This window comes from Morone saxatilis, unplaced genomic scaffold (genome assembly GCF_004916995.1).
Source record: "Morone saxatilis isolate NCDOM2014 unplaced genomic scaffold, NCSU_SB_2.0 Contig18, whole genome shotgun sequence".
Lineage (NCBI taxonomy): Eukaryota > Metazoa > Chordata > Actinopteri > Moronidae > Morone > Morone saxatilis.
In genome coordinates, this window is record NW_023339740.1 from 21,103,190 (window position 1) to 21,114,972 (window position 11,783).

The 11,783-nt window shown below is 48.1% G+C and overlaps 1 protein-coding gene across 1 annotated transcript; it reads left to right on the forward strand.

The window, feature by feature from the left end:
• Positions 1 to 48: 48 nt before the first annotated feature.
• Positions 49 to 10,093, forward strand: ninl (ninein-like; the record flags this gene model as incomplete). The annotated part of the gene is made up of 16 exons (XM_035661759.1): positions 49 to 177; positions 413 to 493; positions 735 to 886; positions 1,101 to 1,238; positions 2,102 to 3,652; positions 4,814 to 4,933; positions 5,347 to 5,416; positions 5,564 to 5,731; positions 6,155 to 6,271; positions 6,403 to 6,516; positions 6,593 to 6,739; positions 7,102 to 7,251; positions 7,332 to 7,445; positions 7,542 to 7,751; positions 8,713 to 8,826; positions 8,920 to 10,093. Coding segments are annotated over 16 exons (3,567 nt in total), but the record flags the coding sequence as incomplete, so codon positions are not given.
• Positions 10,094 to 11,783: the final 1,690 nt, after the last annotated feature.

Sequence of the window (11,783 nt, forward strand, 5' to 3'; positions counted from 1 at the left end):
TCAATATCATCCATAAAGATTAGTGATGATGAAGGTCTCTGCTCTGTCTCAGCTCTGTGCTCATTGGACAGCGTCTCTGGTCCCGCCGTCAGCATCCAGACTGAACTGGCTCTGGAGCAGCTGGAGCAGAAACACAACCAGGAGCTGCAGCAGCTGCACATCCAGCTCGAGACGCAGGTAACGCACATTAGTCTCACCTGAGTGTGTCCAATGTCACTGTTGATTAAACAGACGTTAACTTTTAGACTGCTCCACTAGTCCAAAAGTAAGAAAACACTCAGGAAACAAAGAGAGAGAATATAAAGAGTGTAAACTCTGTTAGCTGGCTGCTATATCTGCTGTATCAGCAGTTTGTTCCATTGTCAGGATAAAAACCCTCCTCTTCCTCTTCCTCTTCCTCTTCCTCTTCCAGGTGAACTACTACGAACGCAGTCTGGATCTGATGAGGCAGAGTATGGAGGTCGAACGTAAAGACATCTCTCAGGCCTTCAAGGTAAAAATGAGAACGATGATGTTTTTATATCTTTCACATCAGTCGGTCTGTCGTCAGTGTATGCCCGCCCACAGAGGGACCTGCACACAGGAAGCAGGCCTGATCAGCCCGGGAGTCCTGCTGCCTGTATTTTGCACCGTTTTCCACAGCTGGTAAAATGTAAACTGGATATAAACGGATAAAATAAATGACTGTTTTCTTTAATATTTTAAAATTCTTCCTGTTTGTTTGGTCGTGTCAGCTGGAGATCAGTGAGCTGGAGGAGCAGAAAGCTCAGGCGGAGCAGCAGGTGAAGCAGCTGAAGGAGACTCTGGACAAACTGCAGACTCAGATCCAACATGGAGGAGGAGGAGGAGGAGGAGGAGGAGGGTGGAGCAACGAGCAGGAGCGCAGGTGAGGAAGACGACAATGCTACGAGTCAGAGAGCTACCTTTATGGTAGCAAGATTCAAAGTCAGTACCAACAACGACAAATATCGATATGAATATTGGATGGTGTGTACGGACGGCTGAGATCAGATATTCAGTGGTATAAAACGTATTATAACGAAATATTAGACTACATTCAGGCTTTAGTGTTTCTATCCACGTCTGTATTTGAATCCCAGAATGCAGCGGGAGCGGGCGGAGCTGGAGCAGAACTTTGCCAGAGAGATCGGGAACCTGGTCCAGAGGCTGAGTGCTGAGAAGGATCAGCTGGAGGCCGAGCTGAAGCTGAAGATGGACCAGGAAGTGATGGTGGTCAGGTGGGTGGTGACCTCACAGCTGTGTTCGGCGTTACGGCACAAAGACGGGAACGTACTGACGGCGTCACAGCTGTTCTCGATTCTCAGGTTTAATACCCAGCATGCACAGGGGCACATTAACTCATACAAAATGTGAGTTCTTAAAAATATTAGAGAGAAAGGTACAAACAGAAAATCACAACATATGAACTTCAACTGAATTTCAGACTTCTCTCTGACGCGGAGCTAAACTCTGTGTAGTGAAGTTACTGAAATTACTATGGCTTTGAAGAGATCATAGATGATCAGAAAGAGCTGCCTGACGACGAGATAAAGTGCTGAAAGTATTCTAAATAAAGAATACACTTTAACTCTTACAGATTCAGTCCACAGAAGTACTGGTGTTTTTCAGTCATTTCTTTGCAGTTTTCCCTTCTGATGTTACAATTAAAATCTCATTTTGATCAATTTGAGCGACCAGTAAACTATTTAGAGTTTGGGTTATCTGTTGGCCGCAAAGTACCCTGACCCTGCACCCGCCAGCTGTAGTTCTTTGGTCCGTTGTGGCCCAGTGCATTCTGGATACTGTAGGTTTTATACATTTTGAGCAAAACAGAATACCACAGTCGTTTCTCTCAGATTTGTTTGGCCATGTAGAATCTCTCAATCTTTCCAGTGGTGAAATTCCTCTTTAAGATGAATCCGTTCTAAAAGAAATATGAGAAACATCTTCACCGTCCAATAAAACCGAGAGTGCCGGCGTGAGAAACACCGGTGGATGATTCTGGTGTCAGTTTCATCACTTAACAGGAAGTCCGACCGTCTCAGACTCCGGTGGTTTCACTCACACGGTGTAAGTAGATCCATCCGCTGTATGCATTCAGGGAGGAAACGGAGCAGCAGCTCTCTCAGATGAAGCTGCAGCACGCCGAGGGTCAGCGCCGCCTCCTCCACCAGCTCCACCGGGAGCGCCAGTGGCTGCAGGAGCAGAGGGGATTCTGGGAGAACCGGCTCGCCCAATCAGAGCAGGAGAAGCTGCAGTGCGAGAAGAGAGCTGGGGAGGAGCAGGCCAGGATCTGCAGTCAGTTCTCCTCAGAGAAGAAGAGGATGGAGGAGCAGCATGAGGAGGAGGTCCGTCAGCTGAAGGAGACCATACAGAACTCCCATCTGCAGATCAGCCAATCAGAGGCCAGTTTAGAGGAGCTCAGAGAGCGCTGTGGTCAGTTAGAGGACGATCTTAAAGCTTCTCGTGGGCGTTGTTGTGAGCTGGAGGCCAGACTGGAGGAGGCTTGCACTCAGCTGGAGGAGAGCATCACCTTCCTGGAGTCTCATGAGGTTTTAAATAAACGGCTCGCCTCAGAGAAGAGCTCCGTAGAGGAGGAGCTGCAGCTGGTGAAGACCGAAGAGGAGCAGCTCCTGGTTCAGGTGACCCAGCTGAAAGAGGAGCTGGGAAACCTCCGGGCTGCGTCCGACAGCATCCTGCAGGACCGGGAGGTGGTGGTGGACAACTGCAGCCGCCTGTCCAACGCCTTCGTCCAGCAGCAGGCGCAGCTCAGAGCCAGAGAGCAGACCGCCGGCGCCCTGAGGGCCGAGCTGGAGAGTCTACAGGAGGCCATGAGGAACAAAACTGAATGTCTGTCCAGACTCACCGCTGAGCTGGACTCGCTGAAGACCGACCGCGACAGGCTGATCCAGGACCTGAAGGACCAGGCCATGGCTGTGGACACCCTGCAGCTGGAGCTGGACGGTGTCTCTGAGGAGTTAGACAAGAGGAGGAGCGCTGAGGCGGGTCTGCAGGAGGCTCTGAAGCAAGAGCAGACCAGGAGCTCGCAGCTCCGGGCCAGTCTGGATGAGGAGCAGGAGGAGGTCTGTCGTCTGAGCCAGGAGAACGGGAGCTACACACGGCTGGCCGACCAGCTCTCCACCCAGATCGTAGAGATGGAGGAGGAGATCACCACACTCAGAGACCATCTCAGAGAGCTCAGCTCCCAGCTCAACGACACCGCAGACCTGGTCCTGGACCTCAGGAGGCAGCTCAACGCCAAAACCAGCGAGGTGGATCGGCTCCGGGCCGAGGTGGCGGACGCCGCCAACCGCTTACGTCAAACCAAAGCCTCCTCAGATAAGCATCACCGCAACGTAGAGCAGCTGACCAACCGGCTGGAAGCGAAGGACAGAGACCTGAACCTGGCCAGACAACAGGTCCCCCAGCTACAGCAGGCCCTGCAGGACTCCCAGAACCAGCTACAGCAGGCCCTGCAGGACTCCCAGAACCAGCTGAGGACGGCGCAGGAGGACTTTGAACAGGAGAAGAGGGTGATGGTGCAGCAGCTGATGGAGCTGGAGAAGCTGGTCCTGGCCCTGGAGGAGGTGATGGACCCGGGGAGTCCACACAGGTTTGTGGAGCATGAGACCGACTCAGGGATCCAAAACCTGTTCCGAATGATGACTAACCTCCATCTCAGTATTTGAATGACTAACTGCAGGTAACAGAATGAAACGCCCACAATGCACTGCTGCAGACTCTTTTTAACTCTTCACCTCATCGCTAACCAAATGACAACCGCATGAGACTGTTCATCACTGCAGCTCCGTGTTTCTGTGTCACGCCGTCTTGTTGGTTTCTCTTTAAACTCAAATGTTGGTTTAAATCCTCCGTTGATGCAGCTTGTTTTCATTTTAGTACAAACTTTATCTTTGACCAGATGAAAGAACAGATTTAAGGCCTCAGTTTGCTTCAAAGGAACTGTAACTAGAAAAGACCATTAACATATTGGCTCATTATAAAGCTGCAGTCTGTAGTTTCTGCCACTAGGGGGGCATCTCACCATCAAACAATGACAGGAAGTGTGATGACGGGTGGTGAAGCAGTGTAGGGTCATGGGAGTTGTTGTCTTCACCACATTGGCTCAATTGCAGCTCAGGACATCTCCGGTTATGGCATTCCTTTCAGATGTTCATGGTTCAGGAGGTTTCTACCGGGAGCCCCAATTTTACTTTGGGGGCCTAAAACTTCTAATAAAAGCAAGCGGTCCGCTAATAGACGCCGGTCTCCTTTAGAAGCCTGTTCTGGATTTTATAGAAGTTCTTCGTACGTATAAAACCTGTTAAAGCATTTGAGCAGATCAATATGGACATATTGATTGTTAGATCAGTTCAGTTGCTGACTCCCAACCTTTGAGGTGGTCATTAAGTCCATTCCTCCTTTATTTATATTCCCTTTAGTCCGTAAGAGTCCATCGGCTCTGAAGAAACCCAAAACGGCTTCAATTAAAGAGTTGTTTAAATATTGTGACTTAATTAATATAATATAATATTAAAAATAATAAAAATGGTGAAATCTGTTGCTCCGCTGTCTGTGTGTCTTCGGCTGCACGTACAACAAATACCTGGAATTAATAAACTAGTTTTCGAACGTCATTATAAAATCCAACAAGCACTGAGTTTGAGCAGAACTGAGGTCTTCAGATTCCTGAATCATTATTAGTATCATCAGTATCTATTCCAATCAGCCACAGTAAACTTCTGCAGGCTGACTGACGCTGGGGTTTTGAGCTGCCGGTACGTCTCTGCTCCTGTCTGGTGTGGGGCTGCAGGGACTCAGCTTGGAAGGAGGTTTCCGACTGGAGGAAACGGAGCCTCTTCAGGAGCGACTCAGCCCTGTTGCCAGCAGGGAGAAGTCCCGAACCTGGAGGACGAATGTCACCAAGAAAGAGGTGGGAAGAGACCTTTTGTTTTCAGTATTCCAATAAATTATTTAATGTGGCCAGGTCTTGATTTGTCAGAATGTGAATTGTGATCGATCAGCCTATAATCATTAATCATTCATTCAGCCCTCAGCAGGATGGGAACGTTACACATTTACACACAGATCATGGATGATGTTGCCTAGCAATAGACTGGTTAATCAGCTGACTGATTCCAGATAATCAGCCAATTATCTTCTGACATGTTCTCTAAGGAAACCCACAAAAAGCTCCCATAACAACCTCATTCATTAAAATGTTGGTTTATTTTTAGCTGCTGCTGCTTTTATCAGGAAAAATCCTTTCAATAGCTTTTATTTGTATTTAATTAAATAAATACAGTCAGACAGTAAACTGAATAAACCTGCTGCTCCTTCCGTCAGGAGGAAACTGGAGGAGCTGGAGAGAGAGCACGACAGGAGCAGAGAAGAGGAGGAGAGGCTCCACAAAGAGGTGAGAAACTGTCCTGATGAAGGGCCGTTTAGCAAGAATCCTTTTATTCTTTGACCTTCGACCTCTGAGGGGAAGACAAAAGACTGTTCAACGTTTCTTCTCCTCCTCTTCCTCTTCCTCTTCCTCTTCCTCTTCCTCCTCCCGCAGAACTCCAGATATCGTGAAGAGGTTCTGGACCTGAGCAGCAGGAACTTGCAGCTCAGCAACGACAACGCGGAGCTGAGCGCCCGTCTCCGTGGAGACCAGGAGTCTGTCCGGATGCTGCAGGAGCGCCTGGCAACGGTCTCCAAGGAGCAGGAGGAGGAGGGAGCTTCGGTGAGCAAAGTGAAAGACGCAGTTGATGACGATTGTAGGTTCTGAAAGCTCTGAAACTCAGAAACAGACGTTCCACATTCACACGGTGAAATGGCTCGACAGCGCCCCCTAAAGAGTCCAGTGTATTAAACCCATCGGCACATGTAGATCGTCTCCAGACGTACGGAGAACCTCCTGGAGCCACATCCCAAACCCAACAGGAAGTCGGCCATTTTGAATTTAACTGTAACTTTCTGAATATTTTCAGATTTGATGTTTTACGACATTATTGATCGGATCAACTTTAAATGTGGTCGGTGTAATCTGAAGACGTTCATAATGAGAAGTTATGAAGAGTTTGAGTTCCGTCGGTCTTTGAAGCTTTGAGTTGAAAGTGTTCAGACGCCGTTTGTAGCTCCTCGTCAGACGTTGTGGTGGTTTCAGGTGCGGCGGCTGCAGGATGCGGCGCTGCAGCAGGAGAGAGAGAAGCTGCAGCAGCAGGCGGTCTGGACGCAGGAGAGACAGCTGCTGGAGAGAGAGCTCCAGTCCTACAAGGAGAAGGTACTTCAGTTCCTCTTCACTCGAACAAAACGGCTTCTGAATAAAATTCACTTTAAATATGATATCATGCTGACGTTAGCTGAGCTGGTGGAGCTACCTCTGGTTGACACACGGGTTTTATTCTCTCTCAGCTGGCTCGTCTGTCGGAGGTGGAGGCGGAGCTCAGCAGTGTGACTCTGAAGCTGCAGTGGTTGGAGGAGGACAAGACCAAACTGCTGAGAGAAGCCGACGACCGGAACAAGAAGGTCAGACAGTAACGAGGGGAACGCGCAGAGCGAGCTCGGACCCGAATGTCTCCTCACTGTTATTTGCTCTCGGCAGGTGGAGAAGCTGCAGCAGTCGGCGCTCTCTCTGGAGTCGGAGACCGAGCTGCTTCGCTCTCAGCTCCACGCCGTCAATCAGGAGAAACTCGGCCGCGCCCAGGAAGTGACTGACCTGCAGAGGAAGCTGCAGGACGCTCAGGAGAAGGTCAGTACGGGAAAAACAAATCCACAGGATGCAGTGGGTCCAAAAAGTCAATAATTACACACCGGTAGAGATCTAGCACCCCCTACAGGCTCCACAGTGCGTCTGCACACACTCACATGAGAACATCGCACTATCAGAGCGTGAAATACTTTAATGACTTGATGAATCGATCAGACTGTCTAGTTGCACTTACGCTGTCTCGCCATCTGAAGGAGATGTCTAAGAAAAGTCAGTTTTTCAAAACAAAGAAAATCAGTCAAATCAAAAACAGTTATTTTCCATTAAACTCAGGTAAAAGTTGAACAGGAGGTCACTGATAGACGAACATTATGACTGTGAGCTCGTGTGGTTGTGGCTGTCAGGTGGAGGAGTTGGAGAGCGGCGTCAGGAAGCTGATGAGGGAGAAAGAGGAGCTCCATCAGGCTCTGGAGGAGCAGGAGGAGCAGACCTCAATCTCTCAGCAGGAGGAGACCCACAAACTGAGAGTCCAGAACCAGGAGCTCCAACATAAGGTACCGACTGCTGATCTGAACCCAGAAACCTGAGGATTCCCCGGAGCCGCTCACACTGACACAGGTCTGATGTTTTTCAGCTGTCGGAGCTGCAGGTCCAGACCCTGGAGGTCCAGAAACTGACCCAGGAGCAGCAGAACCTGAAGACCAAACTGAACACGGTGGAGACGGCGCGGTCGCAGGCTCAGGACCAGGTCAGGACTTCAGACCACTAAAAGATCTGATACCAAACACTGAAACAGAGTTTAATATTCACAACTGTGTGTCTGTGTGTGCGTGTGTGCGTGCAGGCGGCACGGGCTGACGCCGCCCTGGGTCTGGTCCAGGCGCAGCACCTGCGGCGGCTTCAGGAGCTGCAGGAGCGAGCAGGTGACGGCTGCAGGGAGCAGGTGGTGCTGCTGCAGGCCCGGCTGCTGGAGGAGCAGAGGAGGAGTCAGCAGCTGGAGGAGACGCTGAGGCTTCAGAGCCAGCAGAGCAGCTCCCAGATCAGCATGAAGCAGGTAAACGCCCAGAGGTTGAAGGTCAAAGGTCGCAGGCTTCAGCAGGACAGACTGTTAGCAACATGCTCGTTCTCTAAATAGATTGTACAGCCAGGAGACGTTCCGATACCACTTTTGTTTTTCTTCTGATACCTGAAGTCTCGACTGATATCGAGTATTGATCGATACGTGTGTGTTAAAACGTGTCTGTATAATTAATATTCGTAGTGAAGCGTTTACAGAGCCTGTGTGATCTGTGTGATCGGTGTCACTGTCGTATGTCTTCACTCAGTCGTGGGAAGAAAGTTCACAACAGAAGTCGACTGCAGAGAGAATGAAACAATCAAAGAAGCTCCGAAATAATTCAGTGGAACCAAATCAGCTCCAGGAGCTCCATCAGCTGCTGATAACTGCAGCAGTTAGCAGTTAGTTAGCTCCCAGTTCAATATTCCATCACCCATAATCACTGGAAGCAACAGAGAGAAACAATAACATCTTTGTTCTGAACTGTTTTATGGACATAACGAACAAAAACAGATCAAATCAGTTTTTAGAACTAACAGTTGTAGTTTTGACTGAACTACTGGGAAGTAGCCGGACTCCAGCTCTTACTGCAAACTGCTGACGTCCTGACACTGACACTAATACTGTCACTAAATAACACAAATCAACACATAAATATAAAACGAGTCCTTTTCTTCAATGTTTCTGAACCTTCAGTTCATTTTGAATTCATGGTAAACTTTAAAAGGTCACAAGAAACGTGTTGTACAATATTATCATTTAAAATCTCTGGAAAAGGCTAAAGGGATAAAATCAGAACGTTATATATATATATATATATATATCTATATCTATATATATATATCTATATCTATATATCTATATATCTATATATCTATATATATATATATATATATATATAATTATAATATGCTGTTTACATCCATCCACTCACTTACTGCTTACGTGTTGTGTTCAGGAGCAGTACGAGAAGGCGATGTCGGCCCTGCAGCAGAGGATGGAGGAGCTGGAGACCAAACTGAAGGGAGTCCGGATGGTTCTGCAGGAGAAAGTCCAGCAGCTCAAAGAACAGGTGAGTTCTTCAGACAGGTGTCCCCCCCCCGCCTCCGTCCACGTACTTTTGGCCACTCGTACGTAACGTGACGTGTTGTTTTGTCGCCTGCAGCTGGCGAAGAACACGAAGTCCAGCGTGCTGCTGAAGGATCTGTACGTGGAGAACTCTCAGCTGATGAAGGCGCTGCAGGTCACCGAGCAGCGGCAGAAGAACGCAGAGAAGAAGAACTTCCTGTTGGAGGAGAAAGTCAACGCACTCAACAGACTGCTGAGAGAGATCGTCCCCGCCTCGCTCGCCACGTAGCTGCTCAACGCCCCCGAGAACCAGCAGCTGGTCCGAGATCAGTTTCACTAAAGCAGCTTCAGCACGGGAGGGTGGCTTTAGCCTAGCTTAGCACAATGACTGGACACAGGTAGGAACTGTTAGCCTAGCTTAGCACAATGACTAAATGATTTTAATGAATCATTTCAGAGTTAAAACGAACGCAAAGATCAATAAACAAATAAACCTCCGATATGGACCTTTCAGAATAAAATCAGCGCAGTTAATGTTAATTAAAGATAATTCAAATGTAATTAGTCATTAAAGATGAACGAATGCACAGATTGACAATCAGCCAATCAGAGCAGAGTATAAATCAGGATCAATAAAGTTACATTAATATATTTTATATTGATCCTCTGAGGCCTCCGTACTTTCTCAGAATCACGTTTCCACCAAATTACATTCAGATTATCATCGACTTTACTCTGCTGGTAGGAGATGATCACAAACTGAGCAGGTGTGTTCAGTCTGACTCACAGGTAAAGAAGGTGAAGGTCAGTGTGTGTGGGGGCGTGGCCTTCTGGATGAGTCATCACCTGCCTCACCTGTAACCTGTAACAACCCCTATTGAACAGGTAACAGGTGTGTCTGCTCTCCTCCCTGAAGCTGCTTTACACTGAAACTTTATTCTTAGAAAGGAAAAAACCAGTCTGACCACACACACACACACAGTAACACACACACACACACACAACACAAACACACACACACACACACACAGTAACACACACACACAGTAACACACACACAGGTATTGCAGCCATGAAGGTATTACTGAAGGTATTATTATTATGTTACTTAATGTTTTTATATATTTGTTATTTTAATGTGACAGTGAGACTTTATTTTGAAGGTCTGCAGTTTTCCAGCTTCCTGTTCAGGTACAACAGACCAAAGTCTCCATGTATGATACTGTAACATGAAACCACATTAAATATTAAATTATGTTTTTATCACCGTTGATGCTTTTAAAACTATTTTATTTGAGTTTTTCTTCAGTGTCGACTTCTGAGAACTTATTAAATATTATTTGTATTTATTTAAATTCATCAGGTCAAACAACTTCAAACTAAAACCAGAAAAAGACTAAAACAAGGAGGTTTATATATTAAAATACATCAATAGTTGTTGATCAGTTTCCTGTTTACTACCACAGAAGAAGAAACCAGGAGGGTTTATCTCCACTTCCTGTTACTTTCTGCTGTAAAGGTTCATTATTCTAGAAGGTCGGCTCAGCTCCGGGTCTTTATGGATTATTAAGGTGTCGAGACATTGCCCCTCTGCTCCACGCGACCTGTTCACAGCCAAACTCCCATTCCAAAAAACAGCGGCTGTCTTTAAGGCAACAGTCATAAAAACCCCCTCGTTATTCTCACCCCATCAGCGGTGAGACTGCCTGATTCTCTTTCAACTCTGACAGACGACAATTCCTGCTCACACTGACTCGTATACACTCATTTCAACTACACCTGCTGAGGAACGAGTTGGACCACAGCGGCACACAGCGTCACTGGATCTGTCACTTACTAACCTGTGAGGAGGACGAAGGTTGGACAGACAGCACAGCAACCTCCACTGACTGTCCTGGTGCATCTAGACTAACCTGCTGAGGAACGGAGTTGGACACTGTTTTTCCACGCCCTTGTCAAGGCAGTAAGCAGGTTGTTGTTCCAGTGGTTGCTTCAATATAATGTTGACAGTTTAACGCTTGTCCTCATGTGTACATCAGCGACATGATTAAAACACGTGGTTGTTGTGGTTCCAGGGACTTCAAGGACGATGTTTGGCGCGCTCTCTTAAAATCCAGGACGAGCTGCCCCCCCCTGTCAAGACGTCTGTGACCAGTCAGACCGACCGTGCTCCCAGGACGCCCCCTGCCACGAATCATGGGCCTGGCTCGCAGTTTCCACCGCCGGCAGGCAAGTGCCTGGGTGCCACGGACGACGGACCGTTCCTGCTTACACAGACGCCTCCCAGCGGAGATCTAAAACACATTACGCGTGTTTTTCATTATTAAAGTTCGGGGAACTGGATGTCCTGAAAACCAGATGTTTAGTATATTTGTAGCAGTAGCTATGTCGGAGCATAAAGCAGCGACGATGCGGGGGTTCGTGACCTGCACTGTTCCTTCGGGCAGCAGGATCACCAGTCGTGCATCGAAGCTCGACTCCACGTGATCCTTCAGAACCTCACCTGGAGGCACGCGCTGATGAGCTCACGACCTCGGGTATACTCAAGTACACCTGATTGATTGATTATTGATTGGTTCAGCTGCAGCAAGGCAGAGAGACAGACAGACGGACAGAGAGACACGACAGTACAGAGACGACCAGACAGACACAGACAACAAGACAGACAGACAGAGAGACAGAGAGACCGAACAGAGAGACAGACAGAGAAACAGACAGACAGACAGAAACAGACAGACACCGCAGCAGACAGGAGACAGACAGACCAGACAGCAACCAGACCAGACGAGGACAGACAGATCAGAACAGACTCCTCACCTCGCATTAACAGACTCTTCGGACGGCTCTTCAGTGTCCCTGAGTGACTGTCCAGACCCTCCCCCCACCCAGAGACGCATGGAAGGGAGGCCAGAAGACTCTCTGTTATACTCGAGCTGAAACCCACTGCAGCCTGACAACGCC